This window comes from Chrysochloris asiatica, unplaced genomic scaffold (assembly GCF_000296735.1).
Source record: "Chrysochloris asiatica unplaced genomic scaffold, ChrAsi1.0 scaffold00011, whole genome shotgun sequence".
NCBI lineage: Eukaryota > Metazoa > Chordata > Mammalia > Afrosoricida > Chrysochloridae > Chrysochloris > Chrysochloris asiatica.
In genome coordinates this window covers 17,765,218-17,787,667 of record NW_006408529.1, presented here as the reverse complement: position 1 = coordinate 17,787,667, position 22,450 = coordinate 17,765,218, and the positions used below count along the sequence as shown (strand labels likewise).

At 38.7% G+C, this 22,450-nt stretch overlaps 1 protein-coding gene across 1 annotated transcript in view; it reads right to left on the bottom strand.

Moving 5' to 3' along the window:
* The window catches only part of FAM149A (family with sequence similarity 149, member A), a 39,684-nt gene extending 19,820 nt beyond the window's left edge, over positions 1-19,864 (bottom strand). Inside the window, exons 1-8 of the mRNA XM_006834453.1 lie at positions 19,854-19,864; positions 13,153-13,263; positions 12,529-12,661; positions 11,854-11,996; positions 10,405-10,527; positions 9,218-9,388; positions 7,961-8,151; positions 3,148-3,299 (exon numbers count right to left, since the gene is read on the bottom strand). Of these exons, the coding sequence (XP_006834516.1) occupies positions 3,148-3,299; positions 7,961-8,151; positions 9,218-9,388; positions 10,405-10,527; positions 11,854-11,939 (723 nt within the window). The 5' untranslated portion in view covers positions 11,940-11,996; positions 12,529-12,661; positions 13,153-13,263; positions 19,854-19,864. The remainder of the gene's footprint in view (positions 1-3,147; positions 3,300-7,960; positions 8,152-9,217; positions 9,389-10,404; positions 10,528-11,853; positions 11,997-12,528; positions 12,662-13,152; positions 13,264-19,853) is intronic.
* Positions 19,865-22,450: the final 2,586 nt, after the last annotated feature.

Genomic DNA, 22,450 nt, shown 5'->3' with positions numbered 1-22,450 from the left:
AAGAAGTAACCTAATTTCCAAATGTTTGTCATAGTGGAGACCCATTATCATGCCTAGGCCTGAAGCGGCAATCGTCAGAAGAGGGTCCTGGAACCTGAAGATGGTAGTTACACGGAGAGAAATGGCACCAACCCACTGTGACCTGACAGGGAAGGGTGCAGTGGAGTTTATAATAAGGATGTGTTCTTCTCTCATGCTCTGAGTTCCTAAACCCAACTAGAAGACGGACAACTGGGAGCTACTCAGATGAAGAGGATTTCTGAAACAAGAAGTCTAGTCTACTTCATGAACAGATGGAACACCCATACATCACATTTCATCCTTGTGTTGAGCGTAGGAAGAAAGAAATGGTTCAGGAAAAAACTAAGACCTATTGTAAATACCATTAGAAAACTTTGCCTGTTTAAAAATAGGCTCTACTGTAATTTTACCTACACTTTTAACTTTGATGCATATTCATTTTCTTATAACATTTATCCAAATGAAGTAGCTAAAAACCAATAAAGTAGCTACAGAAACTTTAGCTTCTGTAAAATATCCATATTTCTCTGATGGACTTATTTTGTTGATATGTAAAGGTTCATCAGTAGTTTATTTTTAAGAAACTTATACTGCATATTAAAGAAAGTGGAAAATACTGCAACTAACCTGTCAAAAAAACTTAATGAGACCCAAAAATGTGATTCCAAAAAGTTTCTTTTTACTAGCACAAGGGAAGATGACTTATTGTAAAGGTTTAGTATAAAAGAGTGAAACAAGTCTGTATTCCCATGGTTTACCCAAACACACACCTTAATAAGGCCTGTGTCTTTTTTATCTCATGAAGATATTCTGACGATTTGGTCTTAAACTAGATGTATGTTCTTTTCTTTGCTCTAAATTGCCTCTCTTTTCTTCTTCAGTTGGACAAGCATTACCTAGCTTTTAGCATTTAGTTCATGGCTTATCCTATTTAGGATACACTATTTTTCTTTCAATCCTCTAGCACTTATGATCTGAAGCACATTAAACTATAGTATATTCTAATAATTTAAGTAGTATTTGATTATAATAAAAGCTACATCTATTAGATGCCACATACTATACTCAACACTTATCTTTAATTCTCTGTGAGTTTCCTACTTCATAGATGCTACAGATGATGAAACTAAGATTTTGAGACAGATAGGTATTGATTCAAGATCATGGACTGTAATGGTTAGGGCTCTGTGTCAACTCAACTAGGCCTGGATTTCCAGAGGTTTAGTAGTTGGGATGTGCTTATTCCCATGGTGATGAAACATAATGCAGGCATATTTAACCCTATAATGAGCAGCTATGCAGCAGCCAATCAATTAAAGGTCTGCTCCCAATATAATGGACACATAAAAGGGACTCTCTCTCTCTCTCTTCTGCTGGGGACCTAAGACTCTACAATTGCAAAATAATAAACTTACCTTCATATATATGTTTCACTGGTTTTGCTTCTCTAGAAAACCTGGCTTAAGACATGGAATTAATGAATCGTTATGTCAGCCTCCAAAATCCACAATATGGATCTCTTACTTACTTTGCTACACTGATTCTTCTTGTGGTTGTGTATGTGTGTGTGTATGTATACACATTAACGTACATTGTTTGATATTGCTTGCCCCTCTAGTCTTGTTCCTCCAACTAGATTGTATGCATCTCAAGACTAGGAACCCTATCTAATTCTTTTTCTCTATTCCCCTACATAAGATGGTTTATGCAAAACAAGAAGTCCAATCTCCTGAGCACCACTGAAGCTCACCCTGTCAAACCCCAGCTTCTTAAAGATCTCTGAACATCATTGAGATTCCAGAAAAGTTTACTGAATGCCTATTAAATGCCAGATTCTCTGTGAGGAGCTTTCATATATTTATATGATTTTATCCTCACTGCAATTGTTTGGACTAAGTATTAGTATCTTTCTTTGATATATGAAACCTAAATTTTAGAAAAGTCATACAACATTCCCAAAATAGTATTCCTTGTAACCCTCTTGATTTCAAATTCTCTGCTTTTGTCACTGGGGCTCTGTTGTTCCGTGTCCTACCCTTAAACTCCTCAAGCCAGTCACTATTTACCATCTTTCCTTCCTCCATGTCTTTGCTTAGCCTGAAATGATCCACCTGGACTTCTCTCACCTGTGGGATATCTACTCATTTCATAACATTTCTGCTCATACTTTATCTCCCATCTTAGAAAAAAAGTTAAAACTAATTATCCCTTTTTAATGCTTTTTTTTGCATGTTTCTCACAGAATGCATTACATTATGTTATTATGTTTTTTGCTTTACTATATCAGGGACTATGTACTTCCACAAAGTACCAATTCAGTATAGTTAATAGAAACTTGTCCTGGAGTCCTGGTGTAGTGCTGTGGGTTAATGCACCAGACTGCAAAGCCATTTGAACTGCGAGGTTGGTGGTTCAAGCTCACCAGCTGCTCCTTGGAAACTCTATACAGGGTCGCTATGGGTCAGAATTGACTCAACAGCACTTAACAACAACAACAATAGAAGCTTGAGGCCTGGTGTGGCACTGTAGGATAAGTACTGGAATGCTCACCACAGGAGGGAAATTCAAATCCACCAGCCACTCTTGGAAACCCTATACAGGGAAATATAGGGTCACTAGAAAGTTGGAAAGGACTACATGGCATACAGCAACAACAAAAGAAATGTGGCGCTGTAGGTTAATCACTGGACTGCTAACCGCAAGGTCAGCAGTTCAAACTCACCAGCTGCTCCTCAAAAACGCTATTCAGTGTCTCTGTAAGTTGGAACCAACTCAACAGAGCTTAATGACAACAGCATACACACACATTGGCTGATTATTAGTTTGGTGGAAGGAAAGTAAAGCATTTATTATCTTCAAATTGGAATTAACTAGGGGGAAATAATTTTTTTCTTTCCAAAAATGATGAGTAAATGCTACACAGGTGGAGAATCTCAAATCTGAGAGTTCCTGTTCTTTTAAAGAATGTAGTGATTGTTTTAGACTTCATGAAATCATCATGTTAAATTTTGGTCTATTTAGCAAACAGACCCACCTATAATAGAACATAATAGAACAATTCTTCTTATAACTGAGACAAGGAATATAGAGTGAGAGAAAGAGAGAAACAAGTGAAAAAGCATCTACCTGGGGTGAAATAAGATGAGAAGCCAGGGATATACTTCGAGTTTCAGAACTTCTGGATGGGGGAACACTTGATGTATCAGTGTTAAAACGAGAAATGAGCATGTGTTGAGATTTATTTTCAGGTCCTTTTGATTTTGCTTTCTGTTTTTTTCCTTCATGAAAGCATAAAAATAGATATGAATTAAACATTTAATAAACATGTTATACATCTAATTTATCTACTCAACTTTCACTGTTCAAGGAGAGTATTTGTTATTCAGTTACCATCCACAATGCAAAAGACAGATGTGTTTTTCCACATGCATATAAGGGAATGATCTTTTAAAAAATATATATTCACTGTGTTTTTGGTGAATGTTTACACAAATTAGGTTCTCACTTGACAATTTCTATACAAGTTGCTCAGTGACAGGCACATTTTTTACAATGTGTCAACATTAGCATTAATTGCGTTCTGGTTGCTTCACTTCCAGTAGTCTGGTTTCCCTATCCTCCTTGTCTTCTCATCTTTGCCTTAAAATAATTGCTAATCTTTCAGTCTCATATAGATACATTTTTAAAGTGGAACTCATGAGTAATCTTTATTTTATTTGCCTATCTGTTATTTCCCTGAATAATGACCTCAGAAGACAGAATTCCTAACTTTTCAGTTGTGTTAAGATTAAGTGCCCTGGTGTTGGTTCAGAAGTTATATATAAAACCAGCAATTATATTCAGAGGCAATGAAGATTCTTGGTATTTTCTGAAAAATCAAGCAAGAATTTGGGGTTGGAAAAGCAATAACATTTAAATTAAACATGATTATTACCTTATGTCAAGATTAGGCAATGTCTGGCCCATAAGCTGAATGCTGTTGTTAGGTGCAATTGAGTTGGTGCCAACTCAGAGTGACCCTGTGCATAACAGAACAAAACACTGTCCAGACATATTCCAACCTCATAATCATTAAGTTTGAGTCCATCGCTGCTGCCACTGTGACAATCCATCTAGCTGAGGGTCTTCCTCTTTTTCTCCAAACCTCTACTATATCAAGCATAAAGTCCTTCTCCAGGGATTGGTCCCTTCTGACAATATAACCTAAGTCTTAAGAGGTAAGGTCTGGCCATATTGGGTTCCAAGGAGAATTCTGGCTGTACTTCTTTAAACACAGACTGGCTTGTTCTTTTAGTCCATGGTACTTTTAATATTCTCCTCCAACACCATAACTCAAATACATCAATTCTTCTACAGTCTTCCTAATTCAGTGCCCAATGTTCACATGTATATGTGTTTATTGAAAATACCATGGCTTGAGTCAGGTGTACCTTAGTTCTCAAACTGACATCTTTGCTCTTCAACACTTTAAAGATGTCTTGTGCAGCAGATTTGCCTAATGCAATACGTCATTTAATTTCTTGACTGCTGTTTCCATGAGTGTGGATGGTTGATCCAAGCAAAATCAAGTGTTTGATAACTTCAATCTTTTCTCTATTGATATGGATATTGTTTATTGGTCCAGTGGTGAGGATTTTTGTTTTCTTTACATTGAGTTGCAACCCAGACAAAAGGCTCTGGTCTTTGATTTTTATCAGTAAGTATTTTAAGTCTTTTTTACTTTCAGCAAGCATTGTATCATCTGCATATTGCAGCTTGTTAATGATGCCATATCCTTCTTCGTATAATCCAGTTTCTCCACATTATTATGTGCTCAGCATACAGAAGGAGTATGGTGAAAGAATACAACCCTGTCGCATACCTGTCTCAATTTTAAATCATTCAGTATCCCCTAGTACTATTCGAACAACTGCCTCTTGTTGTACAGGTTCCTCAGCAGCATAATCAAGTGTTCTGGAATACTCATTCTCCATAATGTCGTCCATAGCTTGTCATGATCCACACAACTGAAAGTCTTTGTGCAGTCAATAAAGCACAGGTAAACATCTTTCTGGTGTTCTCTGCTTTGTTCTTTGTCAATGCCTTCAATGCACCTTGGATTTCATTGGCTCTTGATCAATGATACCTCCTGAGATGGTTGAACATTGACAATTTCCATTTGGTACAGTATTTCTTCCATCTTTCTTTTGATGCTTTCTATATCATTCAATATTATGCCCATAGAATCCTTCAAAATTGTAAGTAGAAGCTTAAATTTTTTCTTCACTTCCTTCAGCTTGAGAAAAGCTGAGCATGTTCTTCCCTTTTGGTTTTCTAACTACAGGTCTTTGCACATTTCATTATAAAATTTGACTTTGTCTTTTAGAGTTGTCCTTTGAAATTTTCTATTCAGCTCTTTTACCTCCTCATTTCTTTCATTTGCTTTAGCACCTGTATGCTGGAAAGCAAGTTTCAGAGTCTCTTGCAACATCAATTTTGGTCTTTTCCTACTTTCTTATCTTCCTAATGACCTCCTGCTTTTTCCCTGTAAAATGATCTTGATGTCATATCACAATGATATGGTCTTCACTCTCCAGTGTGTAATGAATGAAATCTGCCTTCACATGATCTCTAAATTCAGGTGAGTTATATTCAAGGTCATATTTTGGCTCTCATGGACTTGTTTTAATTTCCTTCAGCTTCAGTCTGCACTTGCATATGAGCAACTGATAATCTGTTCCACAATCTGCCCTTGGCTGATGATATGAAGCTTTTTCACTGTCTGTACCCACAGATGTAGTCAGTTTGATTTCTGTGTATTTCATCTGGTGCATTCCATGTGTTTAGTCATCTTTCATGTTGTTTTAAAAACATATTTGCCATAAAGAAGTCATTGGTCTCATAAAATTCTATCATATAATCTCCAGCATTGTTTTTATCACCAAAGTCATATTTTCCAACTACTGATCCTTCCTCTTTGCTCCCAACTTTTACATCACCAGTAACTATCAATACATCCTGATTACACGTTTGATCATTTTCAGACTGAAGAAGTTGGTAGAATTCTTCAATTTCGTCATCACTAGCTTTAGTGGTTGGGGTGTAAATTTGAATAATAGTGATATTAGGTGGTCTTCATTTGATATTATCTGATTACAAGACAGCGTTGTACTTGAAGATAAATCTGGATATGTTCTTTTTTTGATGATGAATATGACGCCATTCCTCTTTGTCATTCCCAGCATAGTAAACCACGTGATTGTCAGATTCAAAATGGCCAATACCAGTCCATTTCAGCTCACTACTGCCTAGGATATAGATGTTTATGCATTCCATTTCATTTTCAACAATTTCTAATTTTCCTAGGTTCATACTTTGTACATTCCATATTCTGATTATAATAATCATTCTGTTTACAACTGTTTGTCTTCATTTTAAGTTGTACCCCATCAGAAAATGAAGGTCTCGAAGGCTTTACTCCATTTGTGTCATCATGGTCAACTCTACTTTGAGGAGGCAGCTCTTCCCCAGTCATATTTTGAGTGCCTTCCGACCTGAGAGGTCCCATCTTCTGTCACTATATCTGACAATATTCTGGTGATATTCCTCATGTCTCAATAATCAATAATCTGGTGCTACAAGGTTTTCAGTAACTAAATATTCAGAAGTAGTCCGTCCTTCCTTCTTTCTAGTCTGCCTTCCTCTGGAAGCTTAGCTGAAACTGGTCCACCATTGGTGACCCTGCTGGTATTTAACATACCCATGGCACAGCTTCCAGAATCACAGTAACATGCAAGCTACCACAGTACACAAATGGAAAAACGAGTGGTGGGTGAGCTGTATAATGCTTGCATAATAAGTTGCTTTGGTCCTCCCAAGGCAACTGAATTCTAGTCATCATGTTTGTTGTTGGTATTGTGAAGTCCTGTGGGTTAATTCAATGTTTGATCAAATATTGCAGGCTAATTTTTAAGTTGATAATTTTGTATGGCCCATGAATGCTGTTATTCATTTTGGCAGAGAAAAGGTTCCCCATCCCTTCCTTATGTATTAGTAGGTGTTAACATCCACCACTGATACGTGTATGATTTGTTTCTGTTCAATTTCAAGTTGTTTAATTGAGCCCTGGTGTAGTATTGTAGGATAAGCATTAGACTGCTACCCATGAGTTTGGCAGTTCAAACCTACCAGCTTGGAAACCCTATACAGGGTTGCTACGAGTCAGAACCAACTGGAAGGCACTTAACAACAAGAACAGAGAATACACTATCGTTTAAATGTAGTGATTTTCAAATCAGTTATGCGTGTATTTTATTCTGTAAGTAAAGTGCTTGTATTATTCATAACAATATTGGTTATCAAGAACAATTAAAAACGAATGCCTCATTATAGGGATTGTTGTTGTTAAGTGTTATCAAGTCACTTCCAACTCACAGCAATTCTGTATAAGGTTTCTGAGGAACTGCTGGTGAGCTTGAACTGTTGACTTATGGCTCAAACTGGCCTTGCAGTCCATACCAGGACTCCTTAGGTAAAATGCAATAAGCTCCTACACTATTTAGCTATTTTTAAAGATCTTATTTAAAGACATTTATTTAATAAATGTTACATTATTTAACAAGGAGAGTAGGTTATAAAGTGATATATACAACTTAACAATCATGCTAAACTATATATTTAGAACCTTATGAGATATGTTCACATGATTATATCTAGAAGAGGGAAGTGATTTATAGGTTTTTATATTTTTCCAGAGTGAATATGAATTTTTTTCTAATTCAAAAAAGCAATAATGTTCCTTCGAAGTGATTAAAGATCACTTTGTGAATTTTAAATCAGAAAAACTACTTCCTTTATCATTTCAATCAAGTCCTGGGTAAAGCCAAGACAAGATGACACAAAGCTGATAAAAAGGGTCTATTTCTGTCGTTTTATTATACAAAATTCTACACATAAGTACCTGTGATTGTAGTTTCCCAGTGATTTCTGACCAGCTCTTCCATTAGCTCTACCACATTTCGCCAGACGTGATCAAACACCTCTGCAGCCACCGCATCTTTGATACAGTCATGAGGGGAAATGGGAGGAAGTCCGTGTTTGTGCCACTTTCTAACACGTTGAATATTTTTTTGCTCAAGACATCCATTGTCACTAAGGATCAAGACCCATGAAAATTACTAAAACATCACTGGTCATTGTTAAAATAATGCTGTCTATCAATCTAGGAGCCCTGGTTGTGTGGTAGTTTACACGTTGGCTGCAGTTCAAATCTACCAGCCACTGCACAGGAGCATAAATGAGGCTTTCTGTTCCCGTAAAGATTTGCAGCCTTGAAAATCTTATACAAGGTCACTATGGCTCAGAGCCAACTCAATGACACACAACAGCCACACCATCAATCTAGCTATCTAACATGCATGCATGAACACACATATATGCTGTTGTTTATTTTAAGTGCCCTCAAGCAGGTTCCAACCCATGACAACCCTGTATAAGGTTTCCAAGAAGGGGCTGGTGAGCTTGTAGCACTGACCTTGTGGTTTAAGCTAATCTTGAAATCCAGTGCATTAATCCACAGCACCACAACAGGACTCCATATGTATACATATTTATATGTCTATGTAAATATATGGCATTCTTGTTTAAGTTAAAAAATTGTTAATTATTTTTAATATACTAATTTTCAAAGACGTGTCAACAGAGCTTCTGTTTATAACTAAATACGCATTTAGCAGTGGAGACCCTGTGCCCTGTGCCCTTTGGTCAGGCAGAGCCCCTGAGCACGAGAGACCCACTTGTATTAACGTCCATAGTGATCACATACGCTCATTCTGTTTGTGTCATTTTATGAAGAAGGGAAAGAAGCACTGTTTTAGAATATATACTTCCTGCGGGTAGTCTGAAAACATGTGGGAGCACATTGTACTCAAAGGAATGGAAAGACTTTCCTATACGTAAAAAATAATAATAATAATAATACATAATACACTCAAGGAGCATGTAATAAAAATAAATTCCGAATCAAAGAATATGACATTTCTATTAGTAAGTCTTAACGTGCCAGACTGCAAAGCCATTTGAACTGCAAGGTCGGCAGTTCAAGCTCACCAGCTGCTCCTCGGAAACCCTATACAGGGTTGCTATGGGTCAGAATCGACTCGACAGCACTTAACAACAACAACATTAGTAAGTTACTACCAAATCAAAATCTATTTACTCTTCTTTTCCGTCAAAAGCGAAATATTCTTCAATCTTTCCGTCTACATCGTAAATCTCTTCTTCCAGAAGTGAATACGTCCTCAGGCCAGTGCTCCCTGCACACTCAGCCCCCAGCAGGGCAGGTGATGAGAATGTGGCTGGGACAATGTGAGAGCCGGAGATGCACAGCCTATGGGGAGAAGCAGATTATACGTGGGAGGCTGTACAACTTCCCAATGACCATCAAGATCATGGTTGATCTTTAAATTCTCCAAACATTACAGAATTCCTAATTAAAAATTAAATAGTACACTGGACAAAGCTTATATCCTTAAGAACAACATTTTGACATAGGTGTCACTAAACTTCTTAAGGGCTTAAAATTCTATGAGCTTGTATCCTCTTCCATGATGGACATCAGGGAACAAATATGAAAGTAAGAGAGATTTATCAAAATCTGTTAGAGAGCAAAAGAAAGCAGGAGTGACCCTTATTTATTTTTCCACTACTGCTTTGAGGCTGAGGATTCATCACAAGCAAGTTTCTGCTTGTAGCTAACTTTGGAATGGAAGTCAAAGTTAGCTTCTTTGCATGTAAATATATACACATATACGTCAATAAATATATTTATATATATGTTGTTTCTAAGTGCGGTCAAATCAATTCCAACTCATAGTGACCCTGTATAGGGTTTCTGAGGAGTAGCTGGTGGGTTTGAACTTCTGACTTTGTGGTTCACAGTCCATTACTGATCCCACAGTGCCATAGCAGGAGGCTATATATACATATATGTGTGTATTGTATCGTGTGTGTATTTTATGGTTAAGTGGTCAACTGCTAACCAAAAGGTCAGAAGTTTGAACACATTTTGATGGAGAAAGATGTTTCGTAAAAATTACAGCCTTGGAAACCCTATGGGGCAGTTCTACTCTGTCCTATAGAGTCTCTACGAGTTAGAACTGACTGGACAGCAATGCGTTTTGTTTTGCTTTTCATTATGTATGCACTGTGTACATTCATATGTATTATTTATATGAAAAATTTCAAATTAGAAGTAGCTTATGATCAAAATGCTCTGTAACTGCTCCTCATTCAAATCTAAATGTCCAAATAGGTGGAGACAAGGCTCATGGATAAGACAAAAATGAGAAATCATAACTAAATACAGCTAAAAACACTATTCACAAGTATTTTATGCAGACATACTCTCTGTTGCTGTTGCGTTCACAGGCCTCGCGTGAGGGTTTGTGGTCTACAGAACTGGATACTCTGCCCTGAAAATGCTGGAAGCCTTCATCAGTTGGCAAGATGAGCTGTCTTCCTAATACTCTGCAGGACAAAAAATAGAAAACTCACTTTTTTGACTGGAAAAGTGGAAAGATGTTTCAAGATTTTAACAGCAGGATAAAATGAAGATTCTGATAACGTGTGGGTGAAGTGAAAAGGTGGGTACTGGGTCATGAGAAGCATATGGGATCACAAAGAAAGGTGACAAATTAGAAAAATAAATCAAAAACTTTAAATAGTTCTAAGAGGGGGACACGCCTGGTGCCCACATTGTTCCTAATACTGACTGGCTCTAAGCAAAATCCCTTGCTTCACTAGGTCACTATTTTCATTTTGTTTCTGTCTGCAAAATGGAATAATAACAGTTACTTGGTAAGACATATTTAAAGTTAATGTATGTCCATGTCTGACCTCTCTACAAATGTTAGCAAATATTATTCATAATGAAGAAAAGGTTATTCGTATATACATTGGTCTTATGTACCTTGTGATATTTGCCCACTCTCATCCCTTCATTTTTAACTTAACTGTGTAAGACAGCACTAACAGGGACAGGTGTAGCTCCAGGCATTTTGGCAAGTTCGCCGTCCCTAGAAGAGTAAGCATCCACAAATACTATCAAGTGAACAACTTTGGAACATGCTATATTCTTTAAAGTAGGGAATTCATGGCAGGATTAAAAAGAAAGCAACAAGAAAAATCCACTTCAAAATATTAACAGTTAAGTAGTTGAAGTAACCAACTAGAAAACCAATCCACATTTGTTTGTGTTTGGATTCATCCACCCAAATAGAAGCAGAGAACCTTCAGAGAGCTGAGATGGATTTCCTCCTAAGTAGGTTTGGCTTAAGGCACTGAAGGAAGAAAACCTTCCCTTCATACCAAATCTATGTTCTCCATTTTTAGTAGCAAAAAAGTTGAATCTCCCTACACAAGGATCATAAATTATTCTCCCTACATGAGGAATGTAAGACTTACGTATCCAATTATTCTGCCCCAAATTGTTATTGCTGAAGTCTGAAACACATTGCTTGATGTGTGCTTGATTAATGAAAGAATTAATTCTTCACTTTGCATTCACTTACATGCTAGAGTGAATGTAAGGTGAAGAATTCGTTCTATCATTCTTGCATTCATTATATATGGAGTGCCATTTGGATGATGATAGATTTACGTCTTGAATATTTCAACGTTTTGGTAACTAACACCATAACAATGGATGTGATTTCTCAGTAAAAGTTATTGTAAACGCATATTTTGACTGGGCAGGTGCTTTCAGTTCAGTCAAAATGTATGTATTATAAATCCAAATTAGCAGAGAATGGTTCAAAATGCATTTCAGAGAATTCCTATTAATCATTTCCCTACCTCAGGTGGAGGGATCTTCTGGCCCACTCACTGCATTCCACCAGTAGATTCTGTGTCTGAGCGCTTACTTTCCCTTCAAATAACATTTCCTCAACCTCCCAGAATAACTGCTGCACTTTCTGTGCATTGCCTTTGTCAAACTCCTAAAAACAGAAAAGTATATTTAGCCACAAGACTCAAAATTGTAGAAATATGGGCTTCACAATCAATGACACTTAGACATTTAAGTAGACACTTTTATAGGAAGAAGCATTCTGATGTGGTGCTATAGGATAAGCACTGTACCGAAAGGTCCGTTTGAACCACAAGGTTGGCAGTTCAAACTCAGCAGCCACTTCTTGGAACCCCTGCACAAGGATGCTATGAGTCGGAACCGAATTGATGATACTTAACAACAATAACAACATTGGCATGGTAAACAGAATGTTGGCTTTGCAAACAGATACATCAGTGCTCAGATTTCTACTCTTCCAATCCTCAGCTACTTTAACTGTTGAAAAGAAGTCATTCCTACCACATGAGAAATGTTTTCCCTTTTACATATTCTTCCTTTAAAATTTTTCAACAATAAAAATATATTGTTTTTCTGATTATTAAAAATATTTTAAAAATTAAGAATGCAATTCTTCATTAAAAGCTGTAATCATGGGATTATCCAAAACCTTCTGGACATACATCATCTCTCCAAGAGTAAACCGAGCTTCTTTCGGTAGATAAGCCAGTGGTGGAACTCTGGGTCCCAGACCAAGAGTTGTGTGCCACGGTGGGGGTGGCGGTTCCGCTCGATGAAAACGATGACACGGATTCACTGCAGAAAAAACAGATGTGCACAAGAGTAACACTGACTGGGAAGTGTCAATATGGTTAGAAACTTACTTTTCTGAGTCTGTTTACTTTCTTTTTTTAAATGCATCTGTCAGTTTCACAGTACACTAATTTATAAATATTTATAAGCATCCTTTCCAATAGACTAAGTATAAAATTATTTTTCAATTTTAGAAATTCATGGCCAATCACTAATTGTACTTCCCATATTACCCACTGCTGTAGACTTGATTACAACCCATATGGACCCTACAGAACAGAGTAGAACTGCCCGATACAGTTTCCACAGATGATCTCTTTACTGAAGCAGACTGTAGCATCTTCCTCCCCAAGAGAGGTTGATGGGTTTGAATGGATGAACTTTTAGTTAGCAGGAGAGTGCTTTAAATACTGTACCCCCAAGTCTTCCTCTATATTCGTTATGAGTATTTTTGAAATTTTGTAATCATAATTATTAAACAGATTAATTCTTACCAGGTATATTTATCAATGGCTTTCTGTACATTTCTTGTAAAATGTATAGGTAAATGTTCCTTGTTTTTAACAGTAAAACTGTGTTTTCCGGACCCTCTCGACAGTCCTTTTCTGAAAAATAAAATAACATGACATATGAAGAGTCTCTCTAATCTAATGATATCATTTTATTCATTAATGCTTTTAAAATTTTCCTTTTGTATAAGTTGCTCCTCTTCTCCTCTCATGTCACCCTAAGTGGACACACACACACAATATACAGACACACACACATCACATACACAAAGCACACATACACCACCTTCCACACACATGTATTGTGAACATGTAGTGCACTGGTACCACACACACACAACACCTTTATAATCAAGAAACTGAACCTTACCTTATGATCTTGTCATCTCTATTTTTCTTAAACCAAGGTTGTCATGAACTTACATGCACCTTCATGTAACTGATAGCAAAGCATGAAAGAATTTTTGTAAAATGGTGTACAATTTAGTCAGAGAAGGGAAAGTTGTGCAAAACACTAGATAGACATGGCTTCCCTCCAAGGCATGAGGCTTGGCTAGTAAAATACAAGCAGGATTTTGGCTCCCACTTGTCCTGTAACCAGGCACCCCTTGTACTTTGTTATTACTAAACTCAAACAATTCTCCTGTTAAAAAATTATTTAGTCTCATATGAATTCTGAAATAAATCAAATTCCTATGAATTACTAAACACATGCAATGTGTTTAGAAATGACTGAAGCCACACGAATATCAAACAAACACACTTTAGTTTGTATTGTTTGGTGTGTCTCTGAAGCTTTAGAGAATTTTAACATATTAAAAGTAATGGATAACTAAGAAGAAATCTCTAAATTAAAATAAATGATAAACCTGGCTAGTCTCATCAGTTAGTGTTAATCATTAAAATGTCCTTTCAATGAACCTCTTATAATACTCCTGTTAGCTGTGTAACACCTTCCTAATGTCTAACAGTAAACAGTTTCTACTTTAAGAGATACATTTTCTAAAAGAACAAAACATGTATTAATTTATAAAAAGGTAACATATTAGAAAAAATAAATTAAACTTCAAGTGTTTCTAAGAAAGACATCACACTGTCTTGAAATTAAAAAAAAAAAGGTTTGCTTTTGCTTTCAATCAGAATGCATAATGATATCTAATTTTCAACACTTGTATTTCTTCATCTAAATGGGAGTTTTATAAACTATTAACACAAGAGAATAAACTCTGTGTCTAATTAATTATATACCTATAGTACTCAGTAGGAGTACTGGTGTGGTGCTGTGAGTTAATGCGCTGGACTGCAAAGTTGGTTTGAACTGCAAGGTCGCCGGTTCAAGCTCACCACCTGCTCCTTGTAAACCCTATACAGGGTCAGAACTGACTCGATGGCACTTAACAACAGTACACTATAAGTGGAAGAAGGATGAGATTTTTTGCTCTTGAGAAGATTTGAAGCTTTGGAAACCTTCTGTAGTGTTGCTGAGTTAGAATTGACTCGATGGCACTTAATAACAATACTCCATAAAAACAAGAATTTTTTAAAAAAAGAAGTTAATTATTAAGACATATCTGCCTTACCTAGATGTATCTTGTACAAGAATAATAGAAATATACGATTTTCCTTCTTTTTATTACTTAAATGTGTTAAGTAAATATAGGCAATTTTGAGGCTAAATATGTTAGAGAAATGGTCTAACAGAAAGAAATATAGGAAGAGTTTTCATGCTAATAAATTTCTTTACTGTTAACCCTATTTGATTATTTTAAACTATCAATAATAGGTAATTTACATGTGATCAACAATAACTGTTTTAGGTAAGCATAAAACTACTTGTGACAAAGAAAGATAATCAACTAAAAATTACATCAAGTAGATATGCTTTGAACGTTAAGAAGTTTGAACATTAACATACTGAGCATGTGAACATCGGTCTCCATGACTCTGAGACCAGAAGAACTAGATGGTGATTAGCTACCACCACCAACTTCTTTGAAAGGGATCACATTATACGTTCCCGACAGAATGGGGAAAATATGGAATAAAACTGAAAGTTATAAAAAAGAAAAAAGACTGAGTTTACTGGTCAAAAAGGGACTGGAGGAACCCAGGACTATGGCCCTTGACCACCCTTCAGATCTGGAATGGAACTTACCCTCCTGGCCCAATTTTCAGGCAAGTAGTAGCCAGGTATATAAGGGGAACAACAGCACTACTAAGGTATACTCACCATGGAATGGTCAACAATTCGGAATCAAAAGATATTTACCTAAGGGCAAAGTTGAGAAGGGCTGGGAAGGACGGTAGCATGGAAATAAGAACCACAGGGAGGAAGCAGGATAACTTGTTACATGGAGGGGATTGTGTTCATTGATATGAAACACAATCTAAGATTTGTTTAATGTAAAGTTGATGATATGCTCAGTAAGCTCTTACTCAATTTACAATAAAAAGTTCAAAAAAAGAAAGAAACCCATCCTAGTCTATGACTTGTTGTTGTTAAGTGCCATTGAGTTGATTCCGACCTACAGCGACCCTGTATTGGGTTCCCTAGGAGCAGCTGGTGAGCTTGAACCACCGACCTTGCAGTTCAAACGACTTTGCAGTCTGATGCATTAGTCCACAGCGCCACACCAGGACTCCACAGTATATGACTAGTATATGATTAATCTGTTTGTGATTAGGAAATAATTTTGTAATTCAGGGCCAACAGTTGTTGTTGTTAAGTATCATCAAGGTGGTACCGACTCATAGCGACCTTATGCACAGCAGAACGAAACACTACCCGATCCTGGGCCAACAGTGAGTTCACTAAAATATGTTGTTGTTGTTAAGCGCTGTTGAGTCTATTCCGACCACGGAAACCTTGTACAGGGTTTCCGAGGCTGTAAATCTTTACAGGGGCAGAAAGCCTCATCCTTCTCCCACGGAACAGCTGGTAGTTTCGAACTCGCTAAAATATAGTTGCTGTGTAATATCTACATAGCAAAAAGAGATGAGACTCTAGAACTGATGATGATTGGCTGTGAGCTTTGAGTGAGTTATTTCTTCTCTCCGAAACTCTATTTCCACACCTTTCAAACAATGACAATACTGTCAACTTTGTTGGATGTAAGAATGAATATAAACAAAGTATGTAAAGGCCTATAGTCTTACTAAGGAGCTCTGGCAGCGTAGTGGTTACGAATCCGGCTGCGAACTGCAAGGTCAGTCGAAACTGCCAGCTATTCTGCGGGGCCTCGGGTCGCTAAGAGTTGGAACAGACTCCATGGCACATAACCACCACCATAGTACTTACTACATAATCAGTGTTAGATAAATTAGGGTTATCTTGGTTACTGATATTATTAACATAATATTTCTCTATGAGACTAGTGCGCTCTACATGCTTTTCTCAGAGTCCTGGTGTGGCGCTGTGGGTTAATGCACCAGACTGCAAAGCCGTTTGAACTGCAAGGTCGGTGGTTCAAGCTCACCAGCTGCTCCTCGAAAACCCTATACAGGGTCGCTATGGGTCGGAACCGACTCGACAGCAAACAACAACAGCCACCACCATGTTTTTACTTTCTTCTTTCCATGGCTTTTTATCTGTTTCAGTATGCTTTAGTTTCTAGAGCTGTTTTAGGTTTATAGAAAAATTACACAGAAAGTACAGAACGGTTTCATATATCCATCCCCATCCCAGCATGCTGTCTCTCCACTAGCATCTCCCATCCCTGTAGTTCATTTGTTACAATTGATGAACCAGTATTGTTATAGTATTATTAATAAAGTTCATAGTTTTGGGGTTCACAATTGTGTTATACATTCATTAGTGTTTTGGGTCACTACATGTGTTAACTGATTTAGACACACTCATCATAATGTCATGTGCCCACCATTACTGTATCATACAAAATGTGATCGTGGTGGCAGTCGTGAGCCGTGGAGTCAGGTCTGACACATAGCAAACATGCATGATGAGGTTTCCGAGGTTGCAAATCTTTACAGAAGCAGAAACCTCTTCTTTCTCTCGTGAAACATCTGAGAGTTTCGAACTGCTTGCTGACTTTGAGGTTAGTAGCCCAACTCATAATCACTATGCCGAATCATGCAGTAAGCCTATGTTTAGTACAAAACTGCCAGACTGTCTCCCAAAGTGGCTAAACCCAATCGTCAGCATTTCGAGTCATAAGTGTTTTGGATTTTTGCCATTATAATAGCTCCATTGTTTTGGGGGAGTCTTTGTGTGACACTGTAGGATAAGCAGTGGACTGCTTACCACAAGGTTGGTGGTTCAAAGCCATCAGCTGCTCCTCGGAAGCCCAATACTGGATCGTTATGAGTTGGAACCGATTCAGTGGCACGTAACAACTACAACATTGTTTTTTTATATTATATAGCTTTTTTTTTTTTGCACTTTAACATTTTATTTTAATCATCTTGACAACCAATTACTTTCTAATATAACACCTAAAGCAATGCTTTACATATATGACATGCTCAGTGTTTGTTGAAAGAATAAGCAAACATTAGATTAGTGAATCAAATACAGAACATGTTTTTGCTCTATAATTACTCTAAACATTAATGCTTAATATAAAAAGAATATATTATAAACAGGTAATAAAATATTCCCAAAATTCAAGACATTTCTGGAGAGGTATCCTTTAAGCAACCATAAAAACACACAGCTCTTCATGCTGTTGCTGAGTGCCACCCAGTCGGTTCCGACTCATAGAGACTTAGTATAGCTTTTCAAGGAGCAGCTGGTGAGTTTGAACCACCACCCGTGTGGTTCAAATCTACCTTGCAGCCACTGGACTACAAAACACAGTGTCAGCAGTTGAAACCCACCAGCTGCTCCTCGGAAACCCCATACAGGGTTGCTATGAGTCAGAACCTACTCAACAGCACTTAACAACAACAACTTCCTAGAGCAGCTGAAATGCCTGAGTATGACTTTGACAACTGCATGGGGTCTCTGCTTCACTCATTCACACTTTTCTTACCCCTATCTGCTCATCTGCTCCTCTATTCATAAAACTTGAAAACGAAATTCACAAATAAGATCCAAGTCAGCTGTTTGTTTTTCCCCCCCCCCAATGAGCTATAATTTCTTCCTACAGAAAATTTACCCTTATTCCGAGAGGGGTGAGGGTATTTTCAACTTAGAAGAAAAAAAAATTTTTTTCCCAAAAGGCATGATTACATTATATCACATTCCTTCCAAGATCGGCATGTGCACTCACTTCAAAGTGTAATTGAGGACAAGTCTTGAAAATGCAGGCAGGGAAATGGAATGCTCTTAAGTAATCAAAGAAATTACTATAAAACAGATGCCTTAAAATGCCACCAATTTCCATACTATTTCCCATCTTTTTCCTCCTATATATCCCTCCCTCTACCTGCTTCAAAGTCTCTTTATTTTGTGGATCTTGTTGGTCTTCAGGGTCCAGTATAATACCATTTAAATTTTTCCAGAGAATTCAGAGTAATTCCAAAAACACTGAGAAGAAGAAATGGGGCCCCAAAGCTCAATGGTAGCCAAGATCACAAAGACATTAGGGGCGGAGCTAGTCCTGGGACACAGACCTGGGACACAGACCACCTGACCTGCATGTCTCTTCAAGAACCACAAGTCACTGACATTATGAGTTTAGAACATAACCTACAAAATTACCATTTGTATTTTTTAACATCTTCTTTTGGTCCTTTGACTTCACTATTTTCTGACTAAGCATTATACTATCATTTCATGTATTACGTTGAACATATTTAATTCCCTGTCAATTATCAACTCTTCTAAATTCTAGTCAGTCTAAGAAAGCATCCACAATGTATAGAATGGATCCTATAACTACTGCATAAAAATGTCGATGTGGTAACGTCTATTAAACTTATTTTACAAATAACATAGACATAAATTAGCGTCATACAAGTTCATGTAAATCTGTATTAAATTTAAGAGGACATTTAAAGTTTCATGCAGGCACACTTCCAGCTGTTCACTTGGGGATAGTTCCCTTTCTTGTGACCGATGAAGTACATCTTGCTATTTTTCGAGCGCATGGAGCCTGGACTCTGCATGAACCACTCGTTCCATTTGTCAAAGAAATAGATTGATTATCGTTTTAAAACTTTCTATTGTCTTTTGGTAATTATTAACCCACTTTGCTCTCTACCAATTCAAATGAGAAACAGTGACTACAGTTTACAAAACTGTATTTCTGCTTGAAAACTCCAGGTACCCTGGACTAAAAACCTTGAAAGGAAGCCCTGATTCTTTGAAATGAGCACTGTAACCAGAAGTGGCTCAAATGAAGGAAGATTTTCTGGACTGTGTAGCACACGGGTCCCAGAACACTCAGGCATGACCATCAACATGCTGCTCGTTTCCATATAAAGCACTAACATTGACCTTACTTTAGAGCATGTCCCGCAAGCAATTGAGGTTCTCGGGACATATGGCGAAGTCATCTTAGATACTGTGAACACTTCTCAGAGTAAATGAGTAACTTCACTTGAGGCAAGGCCTGATGATGTCAGCACTCAAGAATCCATGAATGCATGTACATAAACACAGACCACATGTAATCTGGTTTGCAGGCAAAAAACAGTCAACGCGGTACATCCTGCAAATATTATGACAAGACAAAATCGAGCGTCTCTAGTGATCCCACCCCACTTTCCAGATCAGGACTTACCCAATCACAATCAGCCCCAGGTCTTGGCTCGCGTTTCCCGGGACCCACTCTGCGCCATGAGGCCTGGGCGCTACTGGGCGGGGACACCCTGCGCGGGCTCCACGCTGCCAGCTGGTGGGCAGGCGCCCACCAACTCTGGGAGGTTCAACTCCCTGCCGGCCCAGCCCTACGCCCCCAGTCCCACTAGCCCTCCGCAAATAGCCGAGCCGGGCCCGAGAACCGCGAGACTCCAGCGGAGCGGCCAGGGGCGCTCCCCTCCGAGTCTGCGCAGCCCTTGGGCGCGGCTGCTCGCTAAACGCCCGGCACTCCGTCCCACTCCAGATCCTGGCGCCCCTCAAAGGCCAGATTTCTGAGTGTTGCAGTACACCTTCTGCCGCTGCACAGGCGCTCTTCCCTCGCCGTGCACTGGCTGGGGCGCGCTGCCAGGCCAAGTGGGCTGGGCAGGCAGCGTGGCCACCCGCGCCCCCTCCTCCAAACCTTGGCCTGCGCCCCACCCCCACCCACCTTCCTTCCTTCTTTCTGTGAGTGGTTTTTCCAGGCACCCGACCTCTGCTAATGCAGGACTTTCTATCTCCCGCCTGCCAGAGGCCAGATTTTATAACCCAGACACTGAAAATTTGGCAATAGGCCAGTCAGCCTCTTAGCGCCTGTCTGCCAGCCCTCCTGCCCTCCCACCCGCCTGCCTGCCCGCCCTTGGTTCAACTGCACAGGGGGATCTGCCTTTCCCACCCATTCCCCAGGGCCTGTCTGGGCCAGAGAGTCTGTCCAGACAGGTATTTACTGCCCTTTAAGTCTACTTTTAATTCACAGAAAAAAGGCGAAGAATTACAGAATGATTTTACCTCTCCCTCTCCGTCCCACCTAACAAAGGATTTCTAAACCAAGGTTGGGTATATTGGACTCTTGGTGTGGTGCAGCAGGATCAGCGCTGGACTGCAAACCACAAGTTTGGAGGTTCAAAGCCACCAGCTGTTCCTCGGAAACCTTACATAGGGTCTTTATGAGTCCGTACCAACTCGAAGACACTTAACAACAATAACATACTGAAGTGAAATAAAACACGTGATGTCTCCTAAAAACCGAAATCCACTGCCGAGGAGTGGATTCTGATTCCTAGCAACCTGATAGGACAGAGTAGAACCACTCCATAGCGTTTGAGAGTCTGTAATTAATCAAACTCCAACAGTCACTCTTCGGAAACCCTATGCAGGGTCACGATGCAATAGGACTAAATGAGCAACACTTAACAATAACAACAATTTGATGAGCACACTGCCTCATCTTTCTTCTGAAGAGCTGTTGGTGGGTTTGAAGCTAGCCTTAGGGTTAACAGCCCAATGCTTAAGCCACGGTGATACCAGGGCTTCTAATCAAAGCTCAGAACCAGTCAATGCAAGATGCAAATTTGATTAACAGTAACTCTAGCTTTCTTTGCTGTATTTGTCAGGTTCAGTCAAGTCAGATCCAAATCATAGCAACCCTATGGTATCGCTGTCCAGTCCTACACAAACCTCAATTGTTTGTTGCTCCATTTAAGTACATTGCTACTACAATCCACTTCTTTTGGGGGGTGGGTCTTCCTCTTTTTTGCTGACCCTCTACTTTATCAAGAATGATATCCTTCTCCACCAACTGCTCCTTACTGATAATATGTCCAAATTATGAGAACCAAATCTCACCATCCTGGCTCTAAGGAGCATTCTGGCTGTACTTCTTCCAACACAGATTTGTTATTCTGGCAGTCTCATGGTGCTTCAATATTCTTCTCCAACATCCTAACTCAAACGCATCAATTCTTCTTTGATCTTCCTTATGCAGTGCCCAACTTCTGCATACATATGATATGATTGAAAATACCATAGCTTGAGTCAGAAGCACCCAATCCAATACATCACTTCATTTCTTGGCTGCTGTTCTCATGAGTATTGATTGTGGAGCCAAGCAAAACAAAGTATTTGAAGGTTTAAATCTTTTATATATTTAACATGATGACATTTGTTGGTGTTTGTTGCTGTTGTTAGGTGCAATTAAGTCGGTACCGACCCATAGGGACCTTATGCACAGCAGAACGAAACACTGCCCAATCCTGGGCCACCCTCATTACTGTTGCCATGTTTGAGTCCATCGATGCTGCAACGTGGCCAATCCATCTTGTTGGGGGGGTCTTCATCTTTTTCTCTGACCCTCCACCTTATCAAACATAATATCCTTCTCCAGCAACTGCTCCCTCCTGACAATATGTCTGAAGTATGAGAGACGAAGTTTGACCATCCTGGCCTCCAACGCACATTCTGGCTGCACTTTGTCCAAAATGGATCTATTGGTTCTTTTGGCAGCAGCCCATGGCACTTTCAATATTCTCCTCCAACACCATAACTCAAAGGCATCAATTCTTCTATGGTCTTCCTTCGCATGCATATGAGGTTACTGAAAATTACATGGCTTGGGTCAGGCACAGCTTAGTCTTCAAGCTGACATCTTTGTTCTTCAACACTTTCAAAAGGTCTTGTGCAGCAGATATGCCTGATGCAATACGTTGTTTGATTTCTTGACTGCTGCTTCCATGAGTGCTGATAGTTGATCCAAGAAGAATTAAG